At 42.1% G+C, this 12415-nt stretch overlaps 1 protein-coding gene across 4 annotated transcripts in view; it reads left to right on the forward strand.

Annotated features, from left to right (window-relative positions):
- spata13 (spermatogenesis associated 13) overlaps positions 1–12415 on the forward strand; it is a 44797-nt gene that overhangs the window by 21748 nt on the left and 10634 nt on the right. For all 4 annotated transcript variants that reach the window (XM_031897257.1, XM_031897258.1, XM_031897260.1 and 1 more), the window contains 7 exons: positions 595–739; positions 7291–7427; positions 7682–7861; positions 8237–8422; positions 8637–8816; positions 9660–9892; positions 12073–12202. In XM_031897257.1, coding sequence (XP_031753117.1) covers positions 595–739; positions 7291–7427; positions 7682–7861; positions 8237–8422; positions 8637–8816; positions 9660–9892; positions 12073–12202 — 1191 coding nt within the window. The remainder of the gene's footprint in view (positions 1–594; positions 740–7290; positions 7428–7681; positions 7862–8236; positions 8423–8636; positions 8817–9659; positions 9893–12072; positions 12203–12415) is intronic.

Genomic DNA, 12415 nt, shown 5'->3' on the forward strand with positions numbered 1-12415 from the left:
TACCAGAGACAGAATTTGTTAGAATAGTATGGTCTAAAGAGAGTTGACTGAAGGACTAAATGGTATACTGAAAGTAAAATGAGATTGGGGAAGAAAATGCATTGGCAAGATAATGAGTGGCATCCCTTACAGCTCGAGGTCTAAATATTAGTCAGGGGTACAGGAAAATGAAACTGCATATTTATATAATTTGGTGATACCCTTCTGCTTATCGGCACATTGGTGGCAATGCCAACTTATTTCCTCTATCAATCTTTGGTAATTTCCTGACACACTTACTAATGGAAAATCATTTTTATGGACGCTTTGTTATTTTTCTTCTATAAAAATAAATGTGGAAACTTCTTTCTTTTTAGGTTTTGTTTGAATTTAGACTTGTAATTAATTGTTTTAGTCATTACTCTATGAATCCCTGCCTCTGGTCCTGCTCAGAATAGGAATAACCTTATACTTTCATATCCAGTGATTAAAGAAAGTCATGTTTTAGGTTGTGCCACCTTTCTCACTGTTGCATACATGTAATAAATAAAAGTTGGTGACGTTTTTTCTGTGTTTGACATTTTGCTAACTATATACTTTGTGTCTTATTGACAGCCAGTTCCTCGGCCCCCAATTCCAGCCCACAAGGTTCCTCCATATAAGGCTGTCTCTGCCCGTTTAAGACCTTTTGCCTTGTCCCAGAGCACGCCCATAGGCCTAGATCGAGTTGGACGTCAACAACAGCTAAGGGCTTCTAACAGTAAGTTTGAAGTATTCTATTATTATCATGAGTACAGTGCCAGATTTACTCTTACTGTATAAACAACAAGCTTATGTTCTCCAGCGTCATTGTGCTTACCAAGATCTGGTAGAAAGCTTCTAGCTCAATACTGGTGGCCCAAAGTTTTTGTGCCAGATAGTGAATTTCACTAAAACTTGCATTTTAGCCCCCTCTCACCCCTGCCACCATCATTGCTCTTTCTTTAGAGCGATCACCCCCCAACAGGTAACTGGCCACATCTTCAATAGGGACTGGGTGGGAAATTTTGAATCATTTGAATCTCCTGACCAGCCCCCGAAGAGCATATGCCCAGTGGGAGGGTTGCTGCCCCCAGATTTTTGCCACCCTAGGCCCTGGCCTTTGTGAAAGATGAAGAACTTGTTAACCGAATATCTTATTCACAAATGCATGAGTGTTAGGTGTTTTTTTTCCCCACGGTGTTGGTTTGAAAAAGAGTCTGGTAAGTGGAGCTAGACCTGAATATTAGACACAAGAATTCTTCTAACATTTTTAGTACAGAAGTACAGTACAGTACAGTACAGAATTGTGTTTAAGGTAGTAATTAGTGGGTCAACATTTTATCGAACCACACCCAACCTTAAGGCTTATGCCCCACGGAGAGATTAGTTGTGGGTGGGGATGGTGGAAGGGAGGAATGGACCTGGACCCGCCTTCAACCCACAAGAATTGTGCGAAGGTCGGCCCAAACCTGCCCGACCCTAGTTTTAGGTATAACTGACCCTATATTGTATCAAATTATCATTGAAACATTTATGATTGTAAAACCAAAAGTCTGTTCAAAACAGTTTATTCTACTCTCGGACTAAGAATCCCTCTTTCCCTTGTCACAGGTATTGTCTGTGGGGAAACCGTGATAGCATCTAAATCATTTTAAAAATGATAGTTTGCACCAAAGCATTGGAAATGGGGCGTAATTATCTAAATAGTGGTCATTTTCATATTTAGAGAACAAATGGATGCAGGAAACAGATTCTACAAAATGAAAGCTTCCCAGACATAAAATAGTTGTGGGAGTGTGTGATTTCACCTGCAGAATTATCCTATTCATAAATGCAGGGCTATCAAAACCAATTCCGCACGTAAACAAGTATTGAATAACCAGGATACAATCTTTCCATTGTCCTCTTTATGGACAGAACGACTCTGTCTGTATACACAGAAATCAAGGAAAGAAATGAGATCACTTTATGGTTAAAATGGAGGATCACAAACAAGAGCCTATAGGTGGAGGCACCTGATTATTAGTAAAGACATATTTACTTTTTGAGTAATCCCTTAAGCAGGAATGTTAAATACATGATGGTAATGCTCACATGATGAACATGATCCTGAAAAAATCAAAGCTTGTGCCAGAAATCAAACTCAGAAATAGGTTTGTTTTGGAATAATTACATTCAGTTATAGGCAGTTTTGTGCTTGGATAGGGAAATGTTCACACAGAAGTTCTGTCTGGCTGAGATTTTAGCTATAGTTATAGCCCATATCCTATCTAAAAACCCTTGTTTCCATCACTGCATAATTTGAGCTGTTAGGGTAAGAACCCACAGATCGGTTTAGTCGCATGCGATAGATCTCTGCTATTAGGGGGCTACAAACCACTTCGAAAAGGCTTTTCACCGGCCAGGGTCAGACTTGGGGGGCAGTCCCCACAGGGGCTTCTGACTCAACGGCCCCTGCACCCCCCAATGGCCCCCGCTGCCTTCACCCCCCCCCAGAGGTCCCCAACACCCTCTGACCCCCTCACCCGAACGCTCCTAAAAGAAACTTACATGCGGCACATCTGGGGAGGGAGACGGTGGATCGTGGGAGTGCCCTGGGGGGGTTGGATCTCAGCAAGGCCAGTCTGATGCTGCCACGGCATGGCAACTTTTTCCAAAGTAGCGCAAACTTGCCTGCAGGAGGAAACTTTGTGCGACTTCGGATTACTGACGTGATGCAAAGGGCTTTCCACCGGCCACTCCTATTGTTGCCAGTGGGAAGCATTTTTGGAGCCTGTGACTTAATTGCTCCGTGGGTTCTTACTAGTGATGTGGGAGACTCAACTGCTCTGTGGGTTCTTGCTAGTGATGTGCAGGACGACCTCTGCACAACATTTTCGGGTTGCGGTCACAAGGCTACATGGCCTGAGTAGGCCTTCCATTAAAGCTTATTTATTAAGCAGCCATCACAGCAAGGCCGGCAGAGGGGTGGGGGTGGGGGGGGGGGTGAGGCGGATTGGCACGCCTGTTTACCTTTTGTATTTGTGGAGATTGTTCCGGATAATACAGGCAGGGTCTCCAGCCATCAATACTGGTGTCACTCAAAGTGATGTCTTTGCAAGGTGATTGACCTTTGCGGCCAGTTAATAAAGAGCTCCATTGTGTACAAAAGATAATGCTGAAAAGACTTTCCTAATCTCTCCTGTACATGTATGCAAATGTCTGGCAATCTATGAGTTAAAAATCCCACAATCCTCAGCTAGGTAGTGTCCAGCTAGTAACTAGGGTACTTCCATAGTAACTGGAGAGAGGCAACATGGTGGTACTGCCAGTGACAGGCCACCTGGAATATAGCACATTATTGCCCAGCCTCACCCCACCACCAAGACAAACTGACCATATTAGTTAAGGGAAGAATATGTCCTAAAAAATTCTAAAATGAAACTTTACCCGTTGGAAACCATACCAGGCAGCATTCCTGAATGAAAATTCAAAACACATTTTGCCCCACCCCTTATTTGTCCAAACAATGCCCATAGCTGCCTGTGTTAATCTGAGATTGGCCCATTATGGCAAGCCCATTTACTTTATGGCAACCAGTTGCACCCTTTACATAAGTAGGCAACTCTTTTTAGTGTCCTGAAGTTGTCTATGAAGTTGCCACATTGACTACTCATTTTTTTAATACTATTGTGACTATACATTTTAAGTAATTAATAAGTAAATATTATCCATGTAAGCAAGTACATTGGTAAGATAAAGAAATATTCAGCCAAAACAAATGTATATATAATGCATTAAGAGTAATAAATGCCAATTGATTTGTCTGCACCCATCAGCTCCCAGACATTTGTCATTGACATGCAACCTTTAAACTTCGCTTTATGCTCAATTGCTTAATTTAATAACCATTTGGCGTTTGGATCCGGCGGCCAATGACATGGGCAGGTCTCTTGGCAGCTGCTGCCAGTCTGTAGACTGCATCCGTATCGATGCTATTTTATTGCTTCCCTCCCTAAGGGTACCCCACGGTGGCGTCAGAAAGCAGTGAAATTCACAGCCAAGGGGAGTTGGGAGCTGTCAGCTTGCTGTAGCCGGTGTGGCCTGAGAGGCAGGCGAGATGCCAGGCGTGTATAAGCTCAGTCCCCGGCAGCTCTAGCAGAGCCCTGTGAGCAAGCAGCTTTTTAAGCTCTTAATGGTTCTGCTTTTTTTTTTTTTTTTTTAAAAAAAAGGCCAAACCCCTTTTTGTGCGTATTTTTAGCAAACAGCATGGTAGCCAGAGGGGAAATGGCACGCTTTTGGAGTCTGGAGAGCCTTCACATGGGTATGTGTGGAAGTGGTACATGTGTCTGTCTCTGCTTTGGGTATAGTTCATTATTCCGTATGCCGATTTGGGAAAACGTGTGCTGCAGGGTGGAAGCAGGGATTACATGTTCTGCAGTGCTGTACTGCATGGAACAGCTTGGCTGGAGAGAGAGAGCGAGAATCAATAGAGATTCTGAATTCACTTTTTTTTTTTAAACACTAATGTATTATGGCAATAACATCTGTTTTAACCCTTTCCCTTGTGCTGGATGGGAGATGCTCACAGAGGAATGGGTGTTGCCGTAACACTGTAAATCCTTTTAGAAACTTTTGTCATGGTTCTGATTTTGCTTTTTCATTGTGATGCAGATGTTGGCACTATAGGGGGCATGGATTTTATGTTGGGCAATAGCAGCAAAGGGAACTTTGTGTACAGGCGGTGCATTTACAAAACAAATAACTGCAATGTTTTGGTTTTATTTTTTATCGGATCTGCCCAGCCTGCGATTTCCCCATCTGTTCTGTTACAGCTCCCTGTACACCTTGGCTGGGAGTGGTAGTTAAGCACCTACAGGGCTGCAGGTTGATCAGCTGTGGTTTGGTTGTGTGGTTTGAACCTGTTTTGATGATACAACACCACTGCCCATGAGAGTGAATGGAGAGTGGATGTGCAGAAATGTAAATTTTTACATATACTGAACCTTTTCGGAACTGTACATCCTATCACCTTCCACTCTTCCAATGTAGAAGTATTTTTATAGTAGCAGAGAGTTTTTACAGCTTTGTACTAATGCTGGGGCAACTCTCATGGCCTCATTCTGCCCCAGTGCAAGCTTTAATAAACCATTATAAGACTTATTGGTTGCACAGAATGATAGATGGTAACAGGGAGTGCCAGTTCTGCTTTCTGTGGCTCAGAGTGCTCACAGGGAGAGCTTGTTAGCTACTGTCTGCATAGCCATGCGTGGGCACCATCAGTCGACAGGCGGAGTGCTTAACCCATTCACTGTGTGGTAATGGCTACTCTGTAATTCTGCAACTCAATGAATCATTTTATTCCACTGCAATATCCAATAGCGCATTCCGTTTTTGTCAGAACAAGACTTTGCTGGTGTGGAGAGAGGTTTGCAATGCTGCTGTTGGTGTATTGGGAACAGATGTACTTTTGCCACGATTATCCATAGTTGCTTGACTGCATGATAGGCCCTATAAATGCCCACTACTTTCCTCGGGGAGCAGATCATCAAGCTACTTTGTACTTTCTAATGTGGCAACTGGCAAGTGCCACTGGAATAAATGCACCCTTAGAAGTTGCAGTTGGCAAAACCCATTACCTGAAGGACTTTTTTTGGTGAACCTCATGAGATATGGGCATGAGAGTTTATCAGAGGCAAGGCTGGCATTTATTTTAGTATTTATTAAAACTAGAAGAGCATCTTCATCTTAATCATGCATTGTCTCAAATGCACATCCAACTGACCCAGTTGTGTTTGTGGTGTGTAATGTTCCAGTGATGTGTTAAAATATTGTTAAAATATAATGAATGCATCTTTAGATTAATGGTAGTGGCACACAGGGAGATTAGTTGCCCACGATAAATCTTCACTACTGCGGGCGACTAATCTCCCTGATATGTCAACCCCCCGGCAAGGAGACTTCGGGAAACCAAAGCGGCGCATGCCATCCCACCAGCGATTTACATTCTAGCTGGTGGGATGGCTTTGCGGGGAGATTAGTCGCCTGCGACAACAAAGATTTGTCGCTGGGCGACTAGTCTCCCTGTGTACCCCTGCCCTAAGGGTGAAGACGCACTAAGCTACTAGTAGCAGCTACTGATACTAAAATAGACAATGCTGATCATTTACTGATAACTGTCTCTACGTGTGTTTTAGTCGAGGCAATTTTCTGGTGTTTAGTAGCCTTGAAAAAGTAGCTGCTACTAGTAGCCCAGTGTGTCTTCACCCTAAAAGATTTTCATTAAGGGTTACAGGTTTTCATTTTCTCGAGGCAACATGCGCGATCTCACTGAAATCGCGCTGCCGCGTATGCCATCCCACCGGCGATTTACATTTTCGCCGGTGGGATGGCAATCCAGGGAGATTAGTCACCCAAGACATGGGAGATTTGTCACGGGCGACTAATCTCCCTGTGTGCCAGAGCCCTAAAACCTCAATAGCTGTTTGCTTTTGATAGAAACCCACCCATAGCTTTCCTAATCATGTCTTACCTCCATCTTTTTCTTTAATGACATTGCTCTGTTGCGGATGTTTGGTTCCAGAGGCCAGTTTGTACCCTCTGCTTTTTCTATAAAATATTCATGCTTCTTGGTCTTTACCACATCCATTTTGTACTTTCTGAGGTTTGTTTCATCTCATTTTACACTGTAAGAAGGTACTACTTTATTTAATAATTAAACCCTAAAATAATGGTAGAGGTCTTTCTTTGAAAGCCAATGCCTTAATAACCGTATTATAGGTAAAGATGGCAAATAATAATTGGCACAGGCTGCAGCTTGTTGTACTAGAGATGAGCTTAAACCCCCCTGCCATTTTACTCTCACCAGTCTCTAGCACTCTGTTTGAAATAATGAAGGGACAATGAAATGAAATGTGTTGGTTACCATGCAACAGGAGGCAAGGTCTTCCTTAGCTCCTTATTAGATGGGAAGGGATATCCATGTTATGTACACCTACCTCTGCACTGTATTTTCCCTTGATTCGTGCCAGTTCTTTTGCTTTATTGCTGTGCTGTGTTATTAGAAAAAACTATATTACAAATAACTAAATGAGTTTTGCTTCCTCCTCATCTTTGCTGTATTTAGATATTAGTTTAGTGTGAGAGCATTATATTGCTCCTGTACACTAGTACTTACCTTAACTACAATGCTTGATTGTTTTTAGGAATTGGAACATTTCCTGAGGCTGTTTGTGTCTTTGTATTTCTGCCCAAAGTATACATTTCGAGCACGATATTTCAGGAACTTTATAGTCTGTTTTGTGTGTGCAGTTTCAGCAGATGGCGGGGCGGAGGCTTCTGCTTTGGTTGATGACAATGGGAGCGAGGAGGACTATAGCTATGAAGAACTTTGCCAAGGCAATCCCAGATACCTGCAACCAGGAGGAGAGCAGCTAGCAATTAATGAGGTGCATATTCACAATGTTCCGTCCAGCTACTTTTGAACAAACCAAAAAGTGCTAGCAAAAAAAAAAATCCCGTCTTCTACCTTATTAGAATCACTGGTAAAGTCTTGTCAATCTTGGGTGCTCTGATCATCCAACTATACTGGTATTTTTAAACTGTAACCCTTAAGCTATTGTCAGGCTATGTGTTTTCTCCACCAGTGCATTGTGTCACTTGTGTATATGTTTAAAGGATCTTTCATTTTGCTCTCCTTTAGTTGATCAGTGATGGCAGTGTGGTGTATGCAGAAGCTCTGTGGGATCATGTCACCATGGATGATCAAGAACTTGCCTTCAAAGCAGGAGAGGTCATCCGTGTTCTTGAGGCTTCTAATAAAGACTGGTGGTGGGGAAGAATTCGGGATCGCGAGGCATGGTTTCCTGCTAGCTTCGTCCGGGTAAGATCTTTGATTTATGTCTATGTCTGTCTAGGTGTCACCTACCTTGATGAAATACCAAATGGTGGTGGTAATTGCATTCAGCAAGACTTTCCTGTATCTAAATTCTGATCAGTGTTTCATTTAACTCATTCAGTGAATATTCTAGAGCAGTGCTGTCCAACATATTACATGTAGTGGACTGATTATTTCTCATATAACATGTTAAAGGGCAGTATTATATTAAATTATGATGTTATACAGTCAAGTCTGTGGAGTATTTAACCAGACTGGGAGCCCACGGGCCTCCAGTTGGACAGACCTGATCTGTTCTAGAGTATTTTGCCTTTATTAAGAAAAAAAAGTAAAGGTTGTGTGTTTCCTTTTGTCCTTTAGTTACGTGTCAACCAGGAGGATGTGTCTGAAAACTCTTGTAGCTTCCATGAAGAAGATCATGACATGACTGTTTCAAAGTCCCGCCATAAGAATGCTGAGAACATGGACCAGATGAGGGCTAATGTTGTTCGGGAAATAATGGACACAGAGCGGGTCTACATCAAGCATCTAAAAGATATATGTGAGGTACAGTTCAAAACATATGTTTGCAACAGAGAATATCTTATGGACGCAGTCATAGGGTGTTCTTGAGGGAGGTCTATGGGGAGCTTGTCAGCATTGCCCAGGAGTCTTTGGAATCAATGTCAAATGTCACTTTTGTTTTTTTTACAACGCTAACTGTCATCTTCCCTTGACAAGAGCCCCACAAATATTAAGATGTGCTTTTCTTTTTGTTCAGGGTTACATCAAGCAGTGTCGGAAACATACCGGCATGTTTACAGAAGGGCAGCTCAACACCATCTTTGGAAACATTGAAGATATTTACAAATTCCAGAAGAAGTTCTTAAAGGATCTTGAGAAGAAACACAACAAAGATGAACCTCACTTGAGTGAAATTGGGGACTGTTTTCTCAATAATGTAAGTTGTGGGCTTTACTTAAATATAGAAAATGGGAAGGAATCTGATAACTAGATCATTCTGTTGAAATCTGAAGTTGAAGTGGGTACTTCAGTTACATTGTTCATTTTTTTCTTTTTATTTGGAACTGGGAGTTAAACTCAGACAGGGTGCATACCCTATAACAGTGATCCCCAACCAGTGGTTCATGAGCAACATGTTGCTCCCCAACCCCTTGGATGTTGCTCCCAGTGGCCTCAAAGCAGCTGCTTATTTTTGAATTCCTGACTTGGTGGCAAGTTTTGGTTGCATAAAAAACAGTTGTACTGCCAAACAGAACCTCCTGTAGGATGCCAGTACACATAGGGGCTACCAAATAGCCAATCACGGCCCTTATTTGGTACCCTCATGAACATTTTTCATGCTTGTGTTGCTCCCCAAATCGTTTTACATTTGAGTGTGGCTCACGGGTAAAAAAGGTTGGGGATCCCTGCCCTATAATATATGAATCTGTGTTCTTGTAGTTTGTTGGGAAATGCATGAGACCTGCAGATAAAGTAGACCTTACTAAAGCATCTGGCACATAAAAAGGCTACCCTAGTAATGTACCAGTGGGGAGTCCCAGATGCATCAAAAAAGTCTGCTCTGTCAGAAGGCTACAGTGTATTGTATTATACTGTATGTATTGTATTATGCTTTAGCTAGCTTCCTCTTACATTCTGCTTCCTAGGGGGGGGGGCTCTGTGTAAGTTTTGTTTCCTAAAGGGGAAGTGCAGCGAAATGGAAATTGCTTCCCTAGGTCTGGTGAAAAGAAAATATCATTTTTCAACATTAATTTAAACATTTGTCTTAATTCTTCTTCAGCAAGATGACTTTTCCATCTACTCCGAGTACTGCAACAATCATCCCAATGCGTGCTTGGAGCTGTCCAACCTGATAAAACAAGGGAAGTATCGGCACTTCTTCGAGGCCTGCAGGCTTCTGCAGCAAATGATAGACATTGCTATTGATGGCTTCCTACTGACCCCAGTGCAGAAGATCTGTAAATACCCACTGCAGCTAGCTGAGTTACTGAAGTACACAACCCAAGAGCACAGGTAAATGTAATGTTTTTTTTTGTTTATTTTAATATGCCCTGCCTAAAAGATGTTTCAGCCATTGCATCATAACAGAGGCCACTACATGCCCATAGGGAGAGAACCACATAAACAAGCCAATGTGGTCATCGCCCAATGAGATTTTGGAACCAGACCTGTTGATATTTGTCCAGACCTGTTGGTGGGCGCCATACATACAAGTCAGTCTGAAGGGGGCAAATGGGCTGCTTAAATGTGCTTATGTATGGCTACTTTTAATGGTTTACCAATAGCCTCCTGCTGGGATTTATGTCAGGGGACAATTCCCCCCTGTATGATCCCTAGGGAACACAATTCTGCACCTCTAAGTAGTTGTGGCATTAGCAGTGATAAATGAGCCACCTAGATTTTGATGGGGGTTCTAAGCATTTGCAACAAGTGGTACAACAGCCATAAACATACAAAAGCATTTCAGTATAACACAGTCTTGTCACATTACCAAATATTCTAACCTCTGTAAATGAGGCTCATTCCTGAATAATATATGGAAACAAGTGTGGCATGTATACTAGTCATGTTGTGTTCCCTCGGTTGGAATGTTCCGGAACAGATTTCTCCGCTTGCAAACAACGAAGTGCCAGTGTTCACTTTTCAATTAGGACATTCATCAATTTTGGCTTTTGCTGTTATTTTGATGTCCCCCCCCCCCCATGCTTATTGTTTCCTCGCCATAGAAACGTACGGCTAATTCCCTTTCCTCTTATCTATGATTTTAAGTGTATCGTGTGACAGAGTGGCTTCCCTTCATGTGAGTGAATGGGTTGCCCTATCCGCTGTACAATGGCCGTACTGTTGCACTGGGTTTTTGGGAGCCAGCAGGGGGAGAGCCTGGAACCAGCCATGTGTGACAGCAACAAAATAAGAGTATTCTTTCAGTAGAGGCACAGGGTGGCATTTTCCTGACCCTAATCTTCAAGTGCTCTGTTATGGGAAATTAATAGTGGGGGGAATTAATGCATTTTTCCATTTGCATCTGCTACAGAATGTGATCCGATCACCCTATTGACATTTTAATGCTGTTAGCATTTGCTGAGCGCCTGAGGGCACATTTTTTTAAAGGACAAGTAACACCAAAGCAAAAATGATTAACATCTCTTCCTTTTTCTGTAAATAAAGTGTTTCTTGGCAGCAGTTTTCCTATTTGATTTAAAGCCAGCTATACATGGGGGGGGGGGGGGGGGGGGTGTCTATCCATTTTGACACCCAAATGGTGAGCCAATAGGGCTAACCTGATTTTCTGAACCTTGCAAAAATTGGAAGACATATGGATGTCCTGTACAGATCTATCAGGGGAGGAACACATCCATGGCCCCATGCAGTCTTTATCTGATAGTATTTCCCATTCTTCCTGAATAATATCTTGCCTATACCTGAAGTTATTTACGTTACACTGGCATTGGGCAATTTCTAATCCCTCTGTTAGTACAATACTAAACCATTATATTATACATGCTAAGCTTTTAGCAAACAAACAAATCTGCCCCTAAGGGCTCTGGCACACGGGGAGATTAGTCGCCCCGAACTACCATCCCACCGGCGAAAATGTAAGTCGCCGGTGGGATGGCACACGCTGCGCAGGTGATTTCGGCAAATTGCCGAAGTTGCCTTGCGATATTGTCCGTTTTATAGAAAATTTTATAGAAAATTGCCTTTTAGTTCAATTCATCTGAACTGTGTAAGAAACTTACACAGTGGGACAAAATTGTTTGTATTTGTGTTCGAATCCTTTTAAAGGGAAACCAAACAACCTACCCCAAAAAATAATAATGATCTAAGAATAATTATAATAGTAATTATTATTAATGTGACATTTCTAATGGTGCTTTCCTGAGCAATTTATATTTTATGATATCAGTTTTATGCTGCTAATACCATGCTTTGTGCACACTGCTTTGCCCTGATTTGTCCCTCATTGTATCTTCCATTCTCAATCCTGTTTATGTTCTTAGGGTGCTCTTTCAGTCTCATGAGAATGGGCAGCATGAAACTGCAATTTGCAAAATGCAAAAATCTATTTTTCAGAGTCATCTCTTTTTATCCTAATTTAATCTGAGGTAGAAAGTAATTTGCTTTTACAGAGGTGCAAATGTAATTCAAGAGTAATTATCAAGAGTAATTAAAGCTTGTTGTTTATTTGCCAGCGATTACAGCAAAATAAAAGAAGCCTACGAAGCCATGAAAAATGTTGCCTGTCTAATAAATGAGCGGAAAAGGCGGTTGGAAAGCATAGACAAGATTGCCCGCTGGCAGGTTTCCATTGTTGGTTGGGAGGTAAGTGTTTATAGAAATTGTGATTTTGCCTTCCGTAAATGCAGCCCATTTAAATAGTAGCTGTTCTTGTATAAAGTAATGATAGAGAGGCCATGTTTGCCACTAAAATATACCAGGGGGGGCAGGGTAGCAACACAAAGATTGGGGTGGAGTGAGGCGTGGCTGGGCAGATAGGAGGGGAGCTGGTCATAATAGTGTTGGGGTTTGGGCTTA

The sequence above is a fragment of the Xenopus tropicalis genome, chromosome 2 (genome assembly GCF_000004195.4).
Source record: "Xenopus tropicalis strain Nigerian chromosome 2, UCB_Xtro_10.0, whole genome shotgun sequence".
Taxonomy (NCBI): Eukaryota; Metazoa; Chordata; class Amphibia; order Anura; family Pipidae; genus Xenopus; species Xenopus tropicalis.